At 45.8% G+C, this 22,156-nt stretch overlaps 1 protein-coding gene across 1 annotated transcript in view; it reads left to right on the top strand.

The window, feature by feature from the left end:
- Positions 1-1,782: 1,782 nt before the first annotated feature.
- Positions 1,783-22,156, top strand: part of LOC139259473 (interleukin-6 receptor subunit beta) — a 113,646-nt gene continuing 93,272 nt past the window's right edge. The window contains exons 1-2 of the mRNA XM_070875329.1: positions 1,783-1,942; positions 11,999-12,110. Of these exons, the coding sequence (XP_070731430.1) occupies positions 1,783-1,942; positions 11,999-12,110 (272 nt within the window). The remainder of the gene's footprint in view (positions 1,943-11,998; positions 12,111-22,156) is intronic.

Below are 22,156 nucleotides of genomic sequence, written 5' to 3'. Positions count from 1 at the left end.
CCGCAATAGCAGCCTGGTCCTCAGATGAAGAGCAGCGTTTGCCATCAGCCCTGACTGTCTCACGTTATGTTCCCAGTTCTGATAGTTCCAGTTGTTGCACCGCAGTTGGAGTTCCTCAGACAGATGGACCTTTCCCCCAGAATGTCTGGAAGCCGCTCCAAGCTTGTGTGCAGCAGCTCCCCATGGAGCGGCACAAGATGACCCGCTGCGGGTGACAGGCATTTGTTGGATTCGGTGAAGCGAGATGAAGCGCCTTGTTCTACTCTTTCTCCTCGCCCTTTACAGGACAGGTGAGATCTGAACGGGAACAAAGATTTCCTGCAGCATTAGAGCGTGGCGAGTTCATTATTACAGCACAATGGCTATCATTTCTGTAGTTACAGCCTTGTTTGTTATTTCCATTTCTTTTGTAGATTTTTCCCAAGGCAGCAAAAGTTGTGATGAGACACGTTCTAAATCTACCGGTAAGTGGCTGTGCTTTATAAACGATCCTTGTTCCAGAATCCAGCCTGTGGTAAGATCGCACTGGAAAGTGCTGTCAAAATGTCTTAACATGCTTCCTACCCGCTCACATGCACACGCGTTTTGGGCTGCAGGTTATTTGAAGTCTGCTATCTGACTCTCAATCTCCTGTAGTTTCAATGCTGTGTAGTTTACTGTTGAACCTGGTGCACTTCACCAACCGGGAGCTTGTATTGGGAAAACCGCTGCGCCCTGTCCCTGGCACAGCGCTGAAGACTTACTCCAATATGCGGTGTTGCTTCCGCCAATGATGCACTCAGCTTAAATAGAATGAACTGATGCTTGAAATTCCAGTTCCAATCCCGATTTGATGGACTACGGTACAGCACAGATTCAGCCAGAATTTAACCGTTTATTATAATTGCAGAATCGTACAGCACAGAAGGAGGCCATTCAGCCCATCGTGCCTGTGCCGGCTCTTTGAAAATGCTATCCAATTAGTCCCACTCCCCTGCTCTTTCCCCATAACCCCGCAAGTTGTTCCCTTTCAAGTACTTAACCAACTCCCTTTTGAAAGTTACTGTTGAATCTGCTTCCACCACCCTTTCAGGCAGAGCATTCCAGGTCATAACAACTCGCCGCATAAAATAAATTCTCCTCATCTTCCCTTTGTTTCTTTTGCCAATTACTTTAAATCTGTGTCCTCCAGTTACCAACCCTCCTGTCAGTAGAAACAGCTTCTCATTTACTCTTCATGATTTTGAACACCTCTATTACATCTCCCCTTAACCTTCTCTGCTGGGTCTGTTTTCTTTGGAACAGAGGAGGCTGAGGGGAGTCCTGATTGAGGCGTATAAAATTATGAGGGGCCTGGATAGATTGGATAGGAAGGACCTGTTTCCCTTGGCAGAGGGGTTAACAACCAGGGGGCATAGATTTAAAGTAATTGGGGGGAGGTTTAAAGGAGATATGAGGGGAAATATCTTCACCCAGAGGGTAGTGGGGGTCTGGAACTCACTGCCTGAAAGGGTGGTGGAGGCAGAAACCCTCACCACATTTAAAAAATACTTGGATGTGCACTTAAAGTGCCATAACCTACAGGGCTATGGACCAAGAGCTGGAAAGTGGGATTAGGCTCGATAACTTGGTCGGCCGGTGCGGACACGATGGGCCGAAATGGCCTCCTCCCGTGCTGTAAATTTCTATGATTCGATGATTGTATGGGCTAGACTTTCGTCTTCTTTTTGGGTGGTTTTCTCAGCGGCATAGCCGTTTTTCTGAGAGAAACCGCTTGGCAAAAGTTCCCCACTTACCTTTTGAATGGTACCGCCCACGTCGCAAAATGACCGCCGGGAGCTAACCACCGACGTGCACTACCAACAGAATCGCCAGGGTGTAAGTTTGACCCGTCCAGTGCCGAGGGAGCCGCCCTGTGAAAGCTGCTTAAACAGGGCTGTAGGTGAGTATTCTGCAAAGAAAGGTAAGTTTAAGGTTCTTTATTTTTTTTCAAATTGTAAAACAGTGAATAGCTGTAAAACTAACTTGGGAATGTTTTTTAACTTTTTTTTTAGTGAAATTTTTTTTTAAAGTTTTCCCCCTCTCCCTAGGCCCAACCGCAGCCTCGGAGTAAATTTTTAAAAAAATTTTAAGAACCGCCCGTTCTCGCTACTTTTGGCTGTAACCGCCCAGAAACTGTCAAGAAGCTTGGTGTAAGGACCATTTTCTCGCTGGCGGTTTTAGTTACCTAATTAGTGGAAGCTTTCGCTGGTGTTAATGGATGGCAATCGGGCGGTGAGGGCCTTGGGGAAAGTCTACCCCTATGAGAACAATCCCAGCTTCTCTAGTCGCTCCAAAGTGACATTATCTCAGTACCTGATTATGAGCTTCAGGATTTGGCTTCGAAACAAAGGAACAGAAGTAGGTAATTCAATCCCTTCTGCCATTCAATTAGATCATGGCTGATCTGTACCTTAACTCCATCTACCTGCCTGGGTTGCAAAATCTTCAATACACTTGCCCAACCAAAATCTATCAGTCTCAGTTTTTACATTTTCAATTGACCCCAGCCTCAACAGCTTTTTGTGGGAGAGACTTCCACATTTCCACTACCCTTTGTATGAAGAAGTCCTTTGTGACATAACCCCTGAATAGCCTAGCTCTAATTTTAAGGTTATGCCCCTTTGTTCTGGACTCTCCCATCAGAGGAAATAGTTTCTCTCTAACTACTCTATCAACTCCTTTAATTATCTTAAAAACCTTCATTAGATCACCCGTTACTCTTCCATACTCAAGGGAATATAAGCCTAGTCGATACAACTTGTCCCCATAATTGAACCCTTTTAGCCCCAGTATCACTCTGGTGAATCTGTGCTCCACCCCTCCAAGGACAATATATCATTCCTGAGGTGCGGTTCCTCGAACTACTGTAAATGGCTAATCAAAGCTTTAATGTTTGAATGTTGGTGCCTAAGCTTTTTGTTTCTTATAAATGGGACTAATTGATGTATATGTTTGATACAGTAGTTCCAAATGATGATCCATTCTTAACTTTTACAGCAAAATCAACTACAGCCACAATTACAGCTACTCATATTGATATAATTAATATTGATATTAATGTACATGCTTGCAAGTCATTACTTTTATTCTGACATTTTAAAAAGTGAATATCATTTAAATTCCTTTGGGTAGGTTTTCATAATCTTCGCTAATCGTTTTTACTCTGCATTACATTGCATTTCTTTCTAAACAATTCTTTTTCCTTATTCTTCCCTTTGTTGCCAAAAATAAATGTTTAGTATTTCCACCTTTTTGCAGCATTGATGCAGTGTAAAAGTGATTTGGAACTCAATATTTGTATATCATGTTTAACTCTTTGTTTTTCTTTAAATGTGGAATGAGCATTTTAATTCTAAGCCAAATCATTTCAACAGTGAGCAAAACTGGCAGAGATCCAGTCATTTAAAAAAAAATTCTCACCACAACTGATCTTTTTCTGTCTTTTACTCATTCTCGTAGTGGTAATTTCCTACTCGTTAATTGTACTTTTGCGAAAATGTTTAATAACCCTTATGTTAAATGGGCACGACAACAAAGCTGTTCCAATACAGCTACAACACTGTCATCTTCCCAACAATCTGGAAAATTGCCCAGGTATGTCCTGTCCACAAAAAGCAGGACAAATCCAATTCGGCCAATTACTGCCCCATTAGTCTACTCTCAATCATTAGTAAAGTGATGGAAGGAGTTGTCAACTGTGCTATTAAGAAGCACTTACTCACCAATCGGCTAAATGGATCAGGGGGTATGGTGAGAAGGCAGGCGTGGGGTACTGAAGTTGCATGATCAGCCATGATCATATTGAATGGTGGTGCTGGCTCGAAGGGCCGAATGGCCTGTTCCTGCAACTATTTTCTATGTTTCTATGTTTCTAATAACTGGTTTACTGATGCTCAGTTTGGGTTCTGCCAGTGCCACTCAGCTCCAGATCTCAGTACTGTCTTGGTCCAAACATTGACAAAAGAGCTGAATTCAATCGATAAGGATTAGAGTGAATGCCCTTTACATCAAGGCAGCGTTTGACTGAGTGTGGCATCAAGGAGCCCTAGTAAACCTGAAGTCAATGGGGATCAGGGGGAAACTCTCCAGTGACTAGAGTCATATCTAGCACAAAGGAAGATGGTTGTGGTTGTTGGAGGCCAATCATTACAGCCCCAGGACATCGCTGCAGTAGTTCCTCAGGGCAGTGTCCAAGGCCCAACCACCATCCGCTGCTTCATCAATAACCTTCTCTCCTTCATAAAGTCAGAAATGGGGCTGTTTGCTGATGATTGCATAGTGTTCAGCGCCATTTGCAATTCCTCAGATAATGAAACAGTTCATGCCCGCATGCAGCAAGACCTGGACAACATTCAGGAGTGTAGAAGGGGATATTCTGTGGAGGGTGGTTCACTCCCTGACTGCCCAAAGCCTCTTCAGTACCTGCAAGGTGCAAGTCAGAAGTGTGATACAGTCCACTTGCCTGAATGCCTGCAGCTGCAACAACACTCAAGAAGCTCAGCATAATCCAGGATAAAGCAGTCCACTTAATTGGCAGACCATGCAACACCTTAAACATCTACTCCCTCCACCACCAGCACACAGTAGCTGGTGTGTACTGCCTGCAGTATACACCGCGGCACATCACCAAAGCTTCTTCAACAGGACCTCCCAAACCAATGACCTCCACCAACAAGGGCAGTAAGTGCATGGGAACACTATCACCTCCAAGTTGCCCTAGAAGTCCGCATCTAACAGAATGTGAGCATTCCTTCACCGCATGCTGAGGCACTAAAGTATGGAGGAGAGGCGCTGTTGGCATGCATATATGACCTCATCTCTCTCACCTGGAGGGAGGAGAGCATGCCGGGAGATCTCAGAGATGCAGTGATCGTGACCATCTTTAAAAAAGGGGACAAGACCGACTGTGGCAACTACAGAGGAATCTCCCTGCTATCAGCCACTGGGAAAGTTGTCACTAAGTTCTCCTTAATCGTCTTCTCCCTGCGGCCGAGGAGCTCCTCCCGAAATCACATTGCAGATTTCGTCCCCTACGGGGCACAACGGACATGATCTTTGCAACGCGACAGCTGCAGGAAAAATGCAGGGAGCAGCGCCAGCCCCTATACATGGCCTTCTTCGACCTTACAAAGGCCTTTGACACTGTCAACCGCGAGGGTCTATGGAGCGTCCTCCTCCGTTTCGGATGCCCCCAAAAGTTCGGCAACATCCTCCGCCTGTTCCACGACGACATGCAGGCCGTAATCCTTACCAATGGATCCATCACAGACCCAATCCACGTCCGGGCCGGGGTCAAACAGGGCTGCGTCATCATCCCAACCCTCTTCTCAATTTTCCTCGCTGCCATGCTCCACCTCACAGTCAGCAAGCTCCCCGCTGGAGTGGAACCAAACTACAGAACCAGTGGGAAGCTGTTTAACCTCCGCCGTATCCAGGCCAGGTCCAAAACCACCCCAACCTCTGTCATCAAGCTCCAGTATGCGGCCGACGTCTGCGTCTACGCACATTCAGAGGCTGAACTCCAGGATATAGTCGACGTATTTACTGAGGCATACGAAAGCATGGGCCTTACGTTAAACATCCGTAAGACAAAGGTCCTCTACCAGCCTGTCCTCGCCGCACAGCACTGCCCCCCAGTCATCAAGATACACACCGCGTCCCTGGACAACGTGGACCATTTCCCATGCCTCGGGAGCTTCTTATCAGCAAAAGCAGACATTGATGAGGAGATTCAACACCGCCTCCAGTGCGCCAGCACAGCCTTCGGCTGCCTGAGGAAAAGAGTGTGCAAAGACCAGGCCCTCAAATCTACCACAAAGCTCATGGTCTACAGGGCTGTGTTAATACCCGCCCTCCTGCTGAGAGGCATGGACCATGTACAGTAGATACGTCAAGTCGCTGGAGAAATACCACCAACGATGCCTCCGCAAGATCCTACAAATCCCCTGGGAGGACAGACGCACCAACATCAGTGTCCTCGACCAGGCCAACATCCCCAGCATTGAAGCACTGACCACACTTGATTAGCTCTGCTGGGCAGGCCACATTGTCCACATGCCAGACACGAGACTCCCAAAGCAACCGCTCTACTCGGAACTCCTTAATGGCAAACGAGCCAAGGGTGGACAGAGGAAACGTTATAAGGACACCCTCAAAGCCTCCCTGATGAAGTGCAGCATCCCCACCGACATCTGGGAGTCCCTGACCAAAGACCGCCCTGAGTGGAGGAAGTGCATCAGGGAGGGCGCTGAGCGCCTCGAGTCTCATCAGCGAATGCATGCAGAAAACAAGCGCAGGCAGCGGAAGGAATGCGCGGCAAACCTGACCCACCCTCCCTTACCCTCAACGACTGTCTGTCCCACCTGTGGCTCTCGTATTGGACTGTTCAGTCACCTAAGGAGTCATTCTAAGAGTGGAAGCAAGTCTTCCTCGATTCCAAGGGACTGCCTATGATGATGATGATGATGGGCTGCAGCTGTTCAAGAAGGAGGTCAACCACCACCTTTTCAAGGGCAGCTACAATTGGGAAATAAATGCTGGCCTTGCCAGCGATGCCCATATACCAAGAATGAATAAAAGATACTTTAAATACATATATATGTATGACTATAGGGAAATGGCCAAGTTTTCTAAAGGTTATATAAACCTATATTGTCAGCTCTTAATCTATATTGTCCTGTATTCTTTGCAACATTATTATTAGCTATCATACCAATATTAATAGTTAATTGATTTTGTTGTAGAAGTTAAAAGTGAACCATCATTTGGGGATGCATGATTAAAGTATACCACACTATTTTAACTAGGAATCCTTAAGCTTAGATGACCACCTGTAACAGCTTGTGCTGTAGGAGTTAAATACTGTAAAGGCGAGTAATACTGTACCATCAATCTGATTCATTTACAGTACACGTTATTTTCCTATATTTGTGAATAATCTTGCAAATAGACATCTAGATGTGTCCTCTAATTGTGAAACTAGACAACATGCTCTTTGTGATGCTAATCCACTGCATTGCCTGCTCAAGTATGATTTCACATGGCAAGGAATGAAAATAGCATTTGCAGATTTCACTCTCTGAACTTCCTGAATGTGACACTATGTGGTTTGTCAGTTGCCACAGTTTTATGCTCCAGACAATAAACATTATTAAACAATGGTATTGTATTTGGATTTTATTAGTCAGCTATCCTCAAAGAGAAAACCTCCTCTGGTGTCATCAGTCCATAGCAGGCTAAATATCTATGAGTTTTATGAAGAAAACAATTGCAAGTGAGGATTAGCTTATGTTCAGCAGCACTCCATTAGCAAGTTCTTCTTCTTAGGCAGTCCCTCATATCGAGAATGACTTGCTTCCACACCAAAAACAGATAAGTTCACAGGTAGTTCGATGAAGGACGTGATATTCCAGGTTGCGAACTACATACTGAAGAGTGGAAGATGCCTGTGCGTGGATTTTTTTTAATGTGTGGTGGCCGTTACATACCAGTCACCACACAGCCTGACAGAGCTAGGTCTTGGTCCAGTGGCAAGACGACTGGAGCTCTGCTGCACGGACCTAGTGCGCGCACATCATTATCATAGGCAGTCCCTCGGAATCGAGGAAGACTTGCTTCCACTCTTAGAATGAGTCCTTAGGTGGCTGAACAGTCCAATACGAGAGCCACAATCCCTGCCGCAGGTGGGACAGACAGTCGTTGAGGGCAAGAGAGGGTGGGACAGGTTTGCCGCACGTTCTTTCCACTACCTGCGCTTGTTTTCTGCATGAACTCAGCGATGGGACTCGAGGCGCTCAGCACCCTCCCGGATGCACTTCCTCCACTTAGGACGGTACTTGGCCAGGGACTCCCAGGTGTCGGTGGGGATGTTGCACTTTACCAGGGAGGCTTTGAGGGTGTCCTTGTTACGTTTCCTCTGTCCACCTTAGGCTTGTTTGCCGTGAAGGAGCTCCGAGTAGAGTGCTTGCTTTGGGAGTCTCGTGCCTGGCATGTGGACAATGTGGCCTGCCCAGCGGAGTTGATCAAGTGTGGTCAGTGCTTCAATGCTGGGGATGTTAGCCTGGTCGAGGACACTGATGTTGGTGCATCTGTCCTCCCAGGGGATTTGTAGGATCTTGCGGAGGCATCGTTGGTGATATTTCTCCAGCAACTTGAGGTATCTACTGTATATGGTCCGTGTCTCTGAGCTCTATAGGAGGACGGGTATTACTACAGCCCTCTTGACCATGAGCTTGGTGGTAGATTTGAGGGCCTGGTCTTCGAACGCTCTTTTCCTCAGGCAGCCAAAGGCTGCCCTGGCACACTGGAGATGGTGTTGAATCTCCTCATCAATGTCTGCTTTTGTTGATAAGAGGCTCCCGAGGTATGGGAAATGGTCCACATTGTCCAGGGCCGTGCCATGGATCTTGATGACTGGGGGGCAGTGCTGTGCGGCGAGGGCAGGCTGGTGGAGGACCTTTATCTTACGGATGTTTAGCGTAAGGCCCATGCTTTCGTATGCCTCAGTAAATATGTCGACTCTATCCTGGAGTTCAGCCTCTGAATGTGCGCAGACGCAGCGTCGTCTGCGTACTGTAGCTCAACGACAGAGGTTGGGGTCTTGGACCTGGCCTGGAGACGGTGAAGGTTGAACAGCTTCCCACTGGTTCTGTAGTTTAGTTCCACTCCAGCAGGGAGCTTGTTGATTGTGAGGTGAGCATGGTAGCCAGAAAGACTGAGAAGAGGGTTGGGGCGATGACGCACCCCTTTTTGACCCCGGTCCGGAAGTGGATTGGGTCTGTGATGGATCCGTTGGTAAGGATCACGGCCTGCATGTCGTCGTGGAGCAGGCGATGAATATTGACGAACTTTTGGGGCCATCCGAAATGGAGGAGGATGGTCCATAGACCCTCGCGGTTGACAGTGTCAAAGGCCTTTGAAAGGTCGAAGAAAACCATGTATGAGGGCTGACGCTGCTCCCTGCATTTTTCTTGCAGCTGTCGCAAAGATCATGTCTGTTTTTCACCGTAGGGGACGAAATACGCACTGTGACTCTGGGAGGAGCTCCTCAGCCACAGGGAGAAGACGGCCTTCAATGCATCACAGTCATCAGTGCGTGCGCCCCAACATTTGATACAACGGATAAGACCAAAGAGGTTTTTTACTCCAACTTTGGAAAATCCCTGTCCGCGTACCCGCAGACGACAAACTGTTCCTGCTAGGTGACTTCAATGCCAGGGTCGGCAAAGATACAGCTCTCTGAGGAGGCGTGATTGGCAGAGAGGGGGTAGGGAAAGCCAACTCCAGCGGTCTAGAACATGCGCACACATATCGCAATGTGGGCTGGCCCGTGCTGCCCCTGGGGCCTCGCCTCTTCTGGGCCCTGATCTCTCTCCACTCCTCTGCCCCGGTCATTCACCGCACCTCCGCCACAATCGGCACAGACAGCGTCTACGTCCAGGGCCAGATTAACCCATTGGCTAATAAGGCTGTAGCCTTAGGCCCCCATATTTATTAGGCCTTCGACTGTAGGTCCTAAGTTTTATATCATTAACCCTAAATCTTTGTTACAAGTTTGGTTCAGCAATATCATATATAACTGCACAATTATATCTTCAGAGGTGCAAAATATTGCATCCTTATGACTCAAAGTGTGTATAAAATTCGGTGACAGTCTTGAAACATGTATAAATATCCCCCCAAAATTCACCCGGAGAATTATGTACGCTGTTCAAAGGATAAATGCATAAATAATATCAGGTTTATAATTGTGAATGGTTATGAAAGGATGAAGAATTTTCATTTATCTTTTGAAAGTGGAAATGTCGATGTCAAAGTCAAATGCCAAAAGTATTTAGTAGAGTATGTATGTCCTCATAGATACCCCTAGATATCCCTCATAGATACCGCTAGATATCCCTCATAGATACCCCTAGCTATCCTACTAGAAACTACTAGGGGTAAAACATGAACATTCCAAATTAAGTCTGAAAGACTATATTCGAATTATGCATTTGTTTTTTGGGGGAGGGCAGCTTCGATAAGCCCTTGTGACCTTTAGCTGCTCTCTTTTTCCTATGTTATGTTATTCTGACCAGTGTTCTCAAGTCAAGTCATTTTTGAGTCAAGATAGTTATCTCAATACTGTTTCCTTTAGGAAAAACTGATTCACTAAAATACTTTCTAGCCTGGCTTTCTAAATTTTTAGTTTTGTAGTTCAGGTAGCTATGTAAGGATTAGGCTTTGTCATCCTCTCGTTTTATCAACTTGTCAGTATTTGTCCTCATAACGTGATCAGAATGACAACACATTATTTACTGTTAGGTTATTCATATATGAGTGCCAGTATATAGACCTTTCCCTCCTATTAGCCTTAGACCCCTCACAGCCTTAATCTGGCCCTGTCTACGTTACAAAGGATTTAACTGGACGACCTTTTGTTACTAAACTAAACGTATTACTGGATTGGTTGAAGTTAAATGATATGAGAAATTCAGTCACAGTGACACCAAAACCTAAAAAGTACCGCACATAAAATATATAAATGCTTAACACATTTTATAAAATGTTGTTAAAGAAACTGTTAAAGAAATGGGGAAACACCTCCTATAACCTAACATACAGTGCACAGATAGCAACTGCTAGTCTGAGAAGTTCTGAGTAGACGATCTAATAGGTTCTGTTTTGACAGCACCATTTGCAGAATTCAGTGTAAGTTATTTTTCAGCAGTTTTCAGGAAAAGTTCACTACTTCAAATGAACTTCAGATGAAGTCATAGGTAACTCTCCGGTTTCAATTGTACCTGAATATCTTAGTATAGGTAATTTGAGTTATACTGCACATCCTTTAACTTATAACCCAGTTGTACTCCATTTTGGCATGTATGTAGCACGACACCAATACTAAATGTGCAGCGTAACATTCCTAATTTCACAGAAAGCTATGTGGCATTGCTATCCAGATCATTTTGTGACGATGCCCTTCCATTATTACTGCTGTGCATCAACTGCTACATTAGCTGCAGCTGATGCAGAATCAATTTTTAACACTTTAAATATGCAGTTTAAAGGGCACACAGGAAGCCTGTTGTACTGCCTTTAAAAATCTAATGTTAGATTATGAGTTGATTGTCCTGTCAGGTCTATTCTATGATTAGAAATTCCATTGAAAGTCTCAGGCCAGTGAGCTTAAACACTTAAACATGTGTGTTTAAGTAGGGAATTTTGCTTTCCCTGATTTGTGAATGCTCCCAGCAGCAGAACAGCATCTGTCCAATTACATCATTCTCAGAAATGCGACAGATACTGCACCAATTGATTTGGTCTAATGTGTTTACTTCTTGGTCTGTGCAAGCTACTGATTTTTACCAAAAGTTTAAAAAAAAATTATTAATCAAGCTTTGCAGATTTGTTGCTAGTTAACGGAATAGGGTAAAACTTGCATCAGCACACTCTGAGTGGTGAATCTCACCTGCTGGGAGCCCATATTGGGAAAGCGAACACAAACAGCCCATGATCTCCCATCCATTAAATTAAAATGAATGGCTAGACAGCGATTTCCCATTCAGTGCTTCCAGTGGTTGATGCTTTGAGTGAGAGTGCTCAAGTGGAAAATTTACCCTTCATATTCAAACAAAAATCTACATTGTCAGTGAGTATTGTGATTATTTATCAAGTATCGCGCATAGTTTTGCTTACTTTGTCAAGTATAGCATTGAAGTTATTGGGAGATGTTATCGTTCAAGCCTTAATGGAACTTGTATCCAAATCCATTCTTCACAATTTTACTATGTAACGCATTTATTATAAAAGCTCAGGGAGCAAAATTCGATATGGGCATGTTAAGGGTTTATATGATAACATCGCTCACAGTGAATTCCAGGCTTACATATATCGTTGTTCTTTGAAGAGCTGTTTGAAGCATGAAGAAATGATTGTAATGAAACATCATTTCAGCATATACTGTTATAAAGAATGTGTTCATTCCCATTTATGTCAGATGGACCACACAACCTGGAATGCTACTACACTGGAGAAATTCAAAAGGGCTTGAACTGTTCATGGACCCCTGGAACGCACCACATAAATACTACTGTCTACACACTAAACATATACTGGGGGTGAGTTTCGTTGAATTTTGGCTCTGTGGATATATTTTTATTTTGACTTGAATGTGTAAAACAATGTATGGATAAAAAGAAAAATTGCATATGCTTAGAATTTGAAATAAAAATAGATTGGGAAAATAACAGTCTAAAGGCAAGGAGGGGGAGGAATTTCTGAAATGTGTACAAGAGAATTTTCTTGATCAGGATATTTCCAGCCCAAGCAGTTCTGGATCTAGTTCCGGGGAATGAAGTGGGGCAAGTGGCAAATGTTTCAGTGGGGGAGCATTTGGGAAACAGTGATCACAACATCATTAGGTTTAGAGTAGTTATGGAAAAAGATGAGGAGAAATCAAATGTGAAAATAGTCAAACTGGAGGAGGGGTAATTTCAGTGAGTTGAAAGGGGATCTGGCCCAGGTGGATTGGATTCACCCAAAGATTGGCAGGTAAAACAGTAAATGAGCAATGGGAGGCCTTCAAAGAGGAGATAGTTTGGGTACACTGCCACCAGGGGGAAAGGAAGAGCATCCAAAGCTAAAGCTTCCTGGATGACTAAATATATAGAGATTAAAATGAAACAGAGAAAGAAGGGTTATGATAATGTCAAGTTCATAATTCAGCAGAGAACCAAGCTGAATGCAGAAAATACAGAGGAGAACTGAAAAATGAAGTAAGAGTGGCAAAGAGAGTGTATGAGAATAGATTAACAGGTAACATAAAAAGGGAACCCACAAGTCTTTTTGTAAACATATAAGTAGTAAAAGGGTAGTGAAAGGGTGGGTGGGGCCGATTAGGGACCAACATGGAAATCTCCTTGTGGAGGCAGAGGGCACGGCTGAGGTACTAAATAAATACTTTGCATCAGTATTTATTAAAGAAGAGGATGCTGCCCATGTCACAGTAAAGGAGGAGGTAGTAGAGAAATTGGGTAGGATAAAAATAGACAAAAAGGAGGTACTAAAAAGGGAGGCAGTGCTCAAAGTAGAAAAGTCACCCACTTCGGATGGAATGCATCCTAGGTTACTGAGTGAAGTAAGGGTGGAAATTGTGGAGGATCTGGGCACAATCTTCCAATCCTCTTTAGTTATGGGAGTGGTACCAGAGGACTGAAGGATTGCAAATGTTAAACTCCTGTTCAAAAAAGTGGAGTGGGATAAACTCAGTCACTACAGGCCAGTCAGCCTAACATCAGTGGTGGGGAAACTCTTAGAGAGAATAATCTAGGACAAAATTAATTGGCAGGAAAGATACAGGTTAATTAATGAAAGCCAGTTTGAATTTGTTACAGGCAAATCATGCTTGACTAACTTGATTGAGCTCCTTATTGAAGTAACAGAGTGGATTGATGCAGGTAGTGCGGTTGATGTGTATATGGACTTTCAGAAGGCGTTTCATAAAGCACCACCGAATAGACTTGTTAGTAAAATTGAAGCTTATGAGACTAAAGGGGCAGTGGCTGCATAGATACAACATTGGCTAAGGGACAGAAAATAGTGATGGACAGTTGTTTTTGAGACTGGAGGGAAGTATGCAATGGTGTTCCCCAATTGGGACTACTGCTCTTTTTGATATATATTAATGAGCTGGACTTAGGCATTCAGGACATAATTTCAAAGTGTGCAGATGTGATTGCACTGGAAAGGATGCAGAGGAGATTTATAAGAATGTTGCCTGGACTGGAGAATTTTGACTATGAGGAAAGATTGGAGATGCTGGGTCTATTTTCTTTGGAACAGAGGAGGCTAAGGGGAGACCTGATTGAGGTATATAAAATTATGAGGGCCTGGATAGAGTGGATAGGAAGGACCGGTTTCTCTTGGCAGAGCGGTCAACAACCAGGGGGCATAGATTTAAAGTAATTGAGGGGAGGTTTAGAGGAGATATGAGGGGAAATTTCTTCACTCAGAGGGTGGTGGGGCTCTGGAACTCACTGCCTGAAAAGGCGGTATAGGCAGAAACCCTCACCACATTTAAAAAATACTTGGATGTGCACTTAAAGTGCCATAACCGACAGGGCTACAGACCAAGAGCTGGGAAGTGGGATTAGGCTGGATAGCCTGTAGTTAGCCGGCGCGGAAACGATGGGCCAAAATGGCCTCCTTCTGTGCTGTAAAGTTCTATGATTCTATGACACGAAACTCGGAAATATAGTAAATAGTGAGGAGGACAGAAATAGAATTCAGGAGGACATAGACATTCAGAAGGGCTGGTGAAATGAGCAGATACAAGGCAGATGAAATTTAATGCAGAGAATTGTGAAGTGATACAGTTTTGTAGGAAGAATAAGGAGAGGCAATATAAGCTAACTGGTACAATTTTAAATGGGGTGAAGGAACAGAAAGACCGAGGGGTGTATGTACACAAGTCTTTGAAGATGGCAGGACACATTGAGAAGGCTTTTAAAAAGCATACAGGATCTTTGGCTTTTTAAATAGAGGGGTAAAAGACAAAAGCAAAGAAGTTATGCTAAACCTTTATAAAACACTGGTTAGGCCCCAGCTGGAGTAATGTGATCAATTCTGGGCACCAAACTTGAGGAAGGCTGTCAAAGCCTTAGATAGGGTGTAGAGGAGATTTCACAGAGTGCATAAGGGATGGGTTCCTTGAGCAATATGTAACGGAACCAACCAGAGGCCAGGCTATCTTAGATCTGGGCCTGTGTAATGAGCCAGAATTAATAAACAATCTCCTAGTAAAGGATCCCCTTGGAATGAGTGATCATAGCATGGTTGAATTTCAAATTCAGATGGAGGGTGAGAAAGATGGATCTCTAGCCAGCGTACTAAGCTTAAATAAAAGAGCCTATGAAGGTATGAGGGCAGAGTTGGCTAAAGTTGGCTAAAATAGATTAAAATGTAGGACGGTTGATGAACAATGGTGTACATTTAAGGAGATATTTCACAACTCTCAAGAAAAATATATTCCAGTGGTGAGGAAAGGGTGTAAGAGAAAAGAGAGCTATTCGTGGCTAACTAAAGAAATAAAGGATGGTATCCAATTTAAAAACAAGTGCATACAAAGTGGCCAAAACTAGTGGGAGGACAGAAGACTGGGAAGCTTTTAAAAGGTTTTAAATGGAGAAAGATTGCAAAGTGCTGCATTTCAGCAGGACCTGGGGGTACTTGTGCATGAAACACAAAAGGATAGTATGCAGGTACAGCAAGTGATCAGGAAGGCCTATGGAATCTTGGCCTTTATTGCAAAGGGAATGGAGTACGGAGGATGGAAGTCTTGCAACAGCTATACAGGGTATTGGTGAGGCCACACCTGGAATACTGGGTGCAGTTTTGGTTTCTATATTTACGAAAGGATATACTTGCTTTCGAGGCAGTTCAGAGAAGGTTTATTCGGTTGATTCCTGGGATGAGGGGGTTGACTTATGAGGAAAGCTTGAGTAGGTTGGGCCTCTACTCATTGGAATTCAAAAGAATGAGAGGTGATCTTATTGAAACATATAAGATTATGAAGGAGCTTGACAAGGTGGATGCAGAGAGGATGTTTCCACTGATGGGGGAGACTAGATCTAGAGGGCATGATCTTAGAATAAGGGGCCGCCCATTTAAAACTGAGATGAGGAGAAATTTCTACTCTCAGAGGGTTGTAATTCATTGCCTCAGAGAGCTGTGGAAGCTGGGATGTTGAATAAATTTAAGCCAGAAATAGACAGTTTCTTAAACAATAAGGGGATGAGGGGTTATGGGGAGCGGGCAGGGAAGTGGAGCTGAGTCCATGATCAGATCAGTCATGATCTTATTTAATTGCGGAACAGGCGCGAAGGGCCGTATGGCCTACTCCTATTTCTTATGTTCTTATATAAAACTAAAGCAAAGAGCATTCAAAGAAGACAAAAAAGATAGAAAGAGCTGGAAAAACGAATGCAAAAAAAAAATTGAGAGGGATATCAAGGTTAACACAAAAGGTTTATATAATTATATTAGAAGAGAAAGGGTAGTCAACGGTAATATGGGCACTTTAAAAACAGATGCAGGGAATATTACAAATTAATAAATAAATAAATGGCAAACTTGTTGGAAAATTATTTTGTGTCAGTCTTCACAGTAGAGGAAGAGGATAATGGGCTAGCACTTCCACTTTTGTGCTTATCGCCCAAAAATGCGCGATATTTCCGGCATGGGCAGTAAAAAAGGGTTTTCAGATCGGCAGCTTCTCGCCCATTCTCAAAGCACCTAGTCTCCATTTTTGAAAACGGGCATTACCGCGAGTAATATCAAATGGGCATTAGCGTAAAAATCATTTGATCTTCTGCCATAACATGTCGCCGTCCTTAGCAATGGCATGGCAACTCTCGATTCCCGCGATTCAGGAGGTGAAGGGTCATCATGACATGCGCAGAAGAGGAGACACAGAGAGAGAGAGCTCAGAGGCACTGAAAGTGTGTGTGGCTGTGGTGTGTGCTTGTCTGGCTGTTGTGGGAGGCACGACGGAGATTCAGCAGCAGCAAAAAGCCTACTAAGCACCAAGAACATAGTTGGCACCGAGTTTGTGTCCAACAAATAAGATATAACATGGAAGGGATGGAGGAGGCCCTGGAGCTGGTAGCCAGGAACACTGGTGGCAGAGGGCTCCCAGTGGTCCCGGAGCGCGGCACTGCACCCCAAGGTGCCCCCATTGCCAACCACACATGACAGCCAGCAGCAACATCTTGCTTCTGGCTCGGAGCACGTTCCCACCTTGGGATCGACCTCTCCCGTATCCGTCCAAGCAGCATTTTGGTCGTCACCCCCCCCCCCCCCAATGAAGCATCGCCTGAGGAGCTCCTTGAGCAGGTGGCTTGGAGTCAGGTGGGGAAGGGGATGGGGTAGAGGTGGGGAGGAAAAGCAGGTGGGCGGGGGGAAGGGTTGGTTTGTATAGAAATACTGATGATTTCAGACTAATGTTCGGTTTAAATGTTTTTTATTTAACAAAACCTTGTAGCGCATTGGCTCAGATAGCTGCACCATTACACGCTGGTGATTCCTTAACATCAAAGGGTATAATTACACTTAATTTCAATCACTTAAGCTTTGACTGTCACCAAGGTGATGCCCACCATTAATGTATGACCTGCACACCCAGCAGTGTGTCAGCCTTGTAAATAATACCAACGTTCTTTCAGGCAAAGCGATCATTGATGAGCTCCTGACGTAAGGCTCTTTCATGCGGTCTAAAGGAGGGCCGGGACATGGCTTCAGCTTCAGCCTGATTGTCTGGGCCGATGTCAGCATCTGCCTCCTCGTCCTCCTCTTCCTCTCTCTAGTGAGATGGACGGTCAGACTCATCAGGAAATTCTTGTCCCCTCCTGATAGCCAAGTTGTGCAGCATGGAGCACACCACCACAAATTGAGCTACCTGCTCAGGGTGGTATTGGAGCTCGCCTCCTGAGTGGTCCAGGCATCTAAAGCGCTGCTTCAGCATGCCAATGGTTTTCTCCACGAAATTGCGAGTTGCTCTGTGTCTCTCATTGTATTGCCTCTCAGCTTCGGTGTGGGTGTCACACAGGGTTGTCATCAGCCAGGTGACAAGGCCATATCCTTTGTCACCAAGCATCCAGCATTGACCTTGTGGCTAATTGTTAAACAAGTCAGATACAGTGCTCTCACACATGATGTGAGCATCATGGATGTTGTCCGGAAATTGAGCATTCACTGCCAGTATAATTTGCTGGTGGTCAACAACAAGTTGGACATTCAGGGAGTGGAATCCCTTGCAGTTCCTGAAAGCCTCTGCATCCTGAAAAGGTGCCCGCATCGCGATGTGCGAACAGTCTATTGCTCCCTGCACCTTGGGGAAGTTTGCAATTCTGGAGCCCTCTCACTCTGTGCCTCCCTGGCCATAGGGAAGCTGATCAAGTCCCTCTTGCATGTGTACAGGGCTTCAGTGACCTGTCTAATGCAACGATATGTGGCATGCTGAGAAAACCCGCAACTGTCTCCAGCTGTGGCCTGAAAAGAGTCTGAGACCGTAGAACGACAGTGCCGTGGTGACTTTGACCTCGACAGACAGTGCAATACTGATGGTGCTGGCCTTATCAGCTGGCATACTTCAGTGATAACCTCTTTGTGGAAGCGCAGTCTCTGAAGGCAGGTGGTGTCGGGCAAGTATGTTTCTATGTAAGTCGAGGTAAGAATGCTTCTCCTTGTACTTGCGGGGGGTGTAACGTCCTCCTCATCAGTCTGTCACGTCTTATATTGGGCACATAATGCAGTGGAGCGTACCTTCAACGATCTCGAGTCTGCTGCATGTAATTGGTCACCAAGAGAGGGTGAGAAAGGACAGGCTCCACTGCAGTAACTCACTGTTTTCCACCGATTGGTCACAAACAAGGAATATCCCGATGAAGACACCTATTCAATTCCAATCGGTCACAGTATTGTCAAGATGTTTGTAGAAATGTTCACATCAACTCCAACGACCTGCAGAGTATATCCAAATTCCGCCAAGGTTGAAGCACAGCAGCCTTTTAAAGGATGAGACATGTGATCTGGAACATGGCGTCCATAACGCTGTGATTAGTTCCGGTTAGTTCCACTTTTTCTGGGCGTTTTTTTGCGCAAGCGATATTGTGGGCGATGTGTGTGCGAGGTGATGAAATTGACGTTGGACGATCTCATGGCTGATAGTTTTGGTAAATATGCTCTTTACGACAAAAAAAGGTGGGCGTGCGGTAATATTGAATCTCAGCATTAATTCCGTGCGGAAATTAATGCTGGCTGATATTATGGGCGTTGATTTCGCCCATTCTGATGATTCCGCCCCAAAAAAGTGGGCGGGTGGTAATATTTTTTCCCGCCGTTAAGCACAAGAGGAAAGTAACGCTCAGCGATAAGTTTCCTAAAAATGCCCGTCAGTTTCCATTTTGTGCCAAAATGGGTGATATCTGGGCATTGTACGTTATTTCAGCAGTAAAATGGTCATTAGGTGGGAGGTAAGCATGTAAAAAAAGTGGAGGTTTTAGCCCAATATACCTGATATTGCAGGGAAACTAATAATGAATCAAGGACCGGACCTCACCAAAGTTAACATAAGCAATAAAACAGTATTAGAAAAATAATGGCACTAAAGACTGACAAATCCCTAGGACCTGATGGTTTCCACCCCAGGGTTTTGAAGAAAGTAGGTGAGGAAATTGCAGATGCTTTAGCCATAATCTTCCAAAGTGCTCTTGATTCAGGAATTATCCCTTTAGATTGGAAAATTGCAAATGTAACTCCATTATTTAAGAAAGGTGAGAGAGAGGAACCAGGAAATTATGAACCTGTTAGTCTAACATCTATTGTGGGGAAATTACTGGAATCTATGATTAAGGACAGAGTGACTGAGTACTTAAAGAAATTTGATTTGATTAGAGAGAGCCAACATGGATTTGTAAAGGACAGGTCATGTCTAACGAATCTAATTGAATTTTTTGAGGAAGTAACTAAACTAGTAGGCAGGGGAATATCTGTAGATGTAGTTTATATGGACTTCCAGAAGGCATTCGATAAGGTTCCACATAACAGATGGTTAGCTAAAATTAAAGCTCATGGAATTGAAGGCAAATTATTGACCTGGTTAGGAGATTAGTTAGGTGGTTGAAGATAGCGAGTAGGGATAATCGAATTGGAAGGAAGTGACTAGTGGTGTCCCACAAGGATCTGTCCTGGGGCCTCAACTATTTACTATATTTATTAAAGACTTAGATAATACATTAGAGAGCCATATATCCAAGTTTGCTGATGACACAAAGACTATGGGCCTGAACTCGGTCGAAGCCAAGGCCTGTCTAAGTGCCGCCCAAAGGACCGCCGATGGCCGCCGAGAGACCGGGCGGTACTTTGCCTGGAAGATTCCTCTAAAAGAGGTGGCAGTACCACCCGGCACCTAAATGATGGCCTACATCATCAATCTGAGCGGCAGCGAGCGGGACCTCTCAATCTCGGCAGCAGAGGGTGAACAGCCAGAGGTCGTGGTCCATATCGGGACCATGACATAGGTAGAAAGAGGGGTGAGGTCCTGCAGGCAGAGTTTAGGGAGCTAGGAGAGAGATTAAAAAGCAAGACCTCAAAGGTGGTAATCTCCGGATTACTCCCGGTGCCACGAGCTAGTGAGCACAGAAATAAGAGGATAGAGCAGATGAATGCGTGGCTGGAGAGATGGTGTAGCAGGGAGGGCTTTAGTTTCCTGAGGCATTGGGACCACTTCTGAGGGAGGTGGGACCTGTACAAGCCGGACGGGTTGCACTGTTTACAATACACATAGATGATCTGGAAGAGGGGACAGAGTGTAGTGTAACAAAATTTGTAGGTGACACAAAGATTAGTGGAAAAGCGGGTTGTGTAGAGGACACAGAGAGGCTGCAAAAAGATTTAGATAGGTTAAGCGAAGGCTAAGGTTTGGCAGATGGAATACAATGTCGGAAAATGTGAGGTCATCCACCTTGGGATAAAAAACAGTAAAAGGGAATATTATTTGAATGGGGAGAAATTACAACATGCTGCGGTGCAGAGGGACCTGGGGGTCCTTGTGCATGAAACTCTTTTGAGTTTACCTGAAAATAAACATAAACATTAAAACCATGCCACCCGCCTGGGTGACACAGCAGACATTTTCAAGGCCTTTTTTTTTTTGCGCTAAAATCAAAATTTTTTCCAGTGCCCCCTACAAAAGGGGAGGGGGACACTAAAAGCACCGGCAATTAAAACAAATTAAACTTTAAAACGTAAAATCAAATTAAAATTTGGTTGCCGGGCGTGATGATGCACTCCAGTCCCTCCGGTGCCCACCTCTCGCGGAAGGCCGCGAGCGTACCGGTGGACACCGCGTGCTCCATCTCCAAGGACACCCTGGACCGGATGTAAGAGCGGAAGAGAGGCAGGCAGTCAGGTTGAACGACCCCCTCGACCGCCCGCTGCCTGGACCGGCTGATGGCACCCTTGGCCGTGCCCAGGAGCAGTCCTACGAGGAGGCCCTCGGACCTACCCGCTCCCCTCCGCACAGGGTGCCCAAAGATCAGGAGAGTGGGACTGAAGTGCAGCCAGAATTTCAGGAGCAGCCCCTTCAAATAATGGAACAGGGGCTGCAACCTCGTGCACTCAATAAAAACATGGAACACGGACTCCTCCAGACCGCAGAAATTGCAGGCGGCCTGGGAGTCCGTGAACCGGCTTAAAAATTTGTTGCACGGCACTGCTCCGTGCACCACCCTCCAGGCCAAGTCCCTGATGAATAGTGGGAGGACCCCTGCGTAGAGTGCCCTCCATCGGGGACCCCCGCCTCCTCCGGACGGCAAGATGGTACGCCATGGCGTGTCCGGACGGCCGGCGAGGATGGCAAAGTTGAGGGTGTGCAGGAGCAGCCCGTACAGGAAACCCCTCCGCGCGGAACTGAAAGGCACGGAGGGGATTTCCCCGAGGCGGCTCAAGTTGTGAGGCGCCGGCCCCCGAGGGAGGTTCCGGGGTTTGGCGCCGATGAGGAATTCCGTCCGGACGGGGGTCAGTTCGGACGGGATCTCCCCATGTGCTTGAGCCTCCTCGATGCACCTAACGGAGTCAGGGCCCAGAGCTGTTTTTAGCGACTCGATGGCATCGGCCGCGTGGCGGACGTTGGCAGAATTTAGGCGCCGCGCCAGCGTGTCTGGCGCCATCCAGCCCGCTCCTCCGCCATCGAGCAGGTCCCTGACCCTGGTCACCTCACCAGCCACAGCCCTCTCTTCCGACCGCCACATAAAACCTCGGCCGTGGAGGTACGGATTCCCGAGCAGCGGTTCCTGCAGGACGGCCGCCACTCCAGCCGGCGGAGAGCTGCGCTTGGTGGAGACTTTGTTCCAGACCCTGATGAGTTCCCTGTAAAAGACAGGCAGCTCCCGGAGGGCGGTCCTGGCACCCCCCCAAGTTCACAAACAGGAGCTGCGTGTCATAATTGAGGTCGCGCTGCTGGCGGAAGAAATACCTCGCCAGAGCACACCACCTAGGAGGGGGCTCGACGTAAAGGTATCTTTGCAGGGTCTGAAGACGGAAAGTCGCGAGCTGGGCGCTGACGCACACCAACGACTGACCGCCCTCCTCAAGCGGG

The sequence above is a fragment of the Pristiophorus japonicus genome, chromosome 1 (assembly GCF_044704955.1).
Source record: "Pristiophorus japonicus isolate sPriJap1 chromosome 1, sPriJap1.hap1, whole genome shotgun sequence".
Lineage (NCBI taxonomy): Eukaryota > Metazoa > Chordata > Chondrichthyes > Pristiophoridae > Pristiophorus > Pristiophorus japonicus.
The sequence above is the reverse complement of the archived record's forward strand: the minus strand, read 5'-3'. Positions and strand labels throughout refer to the sequence as shown.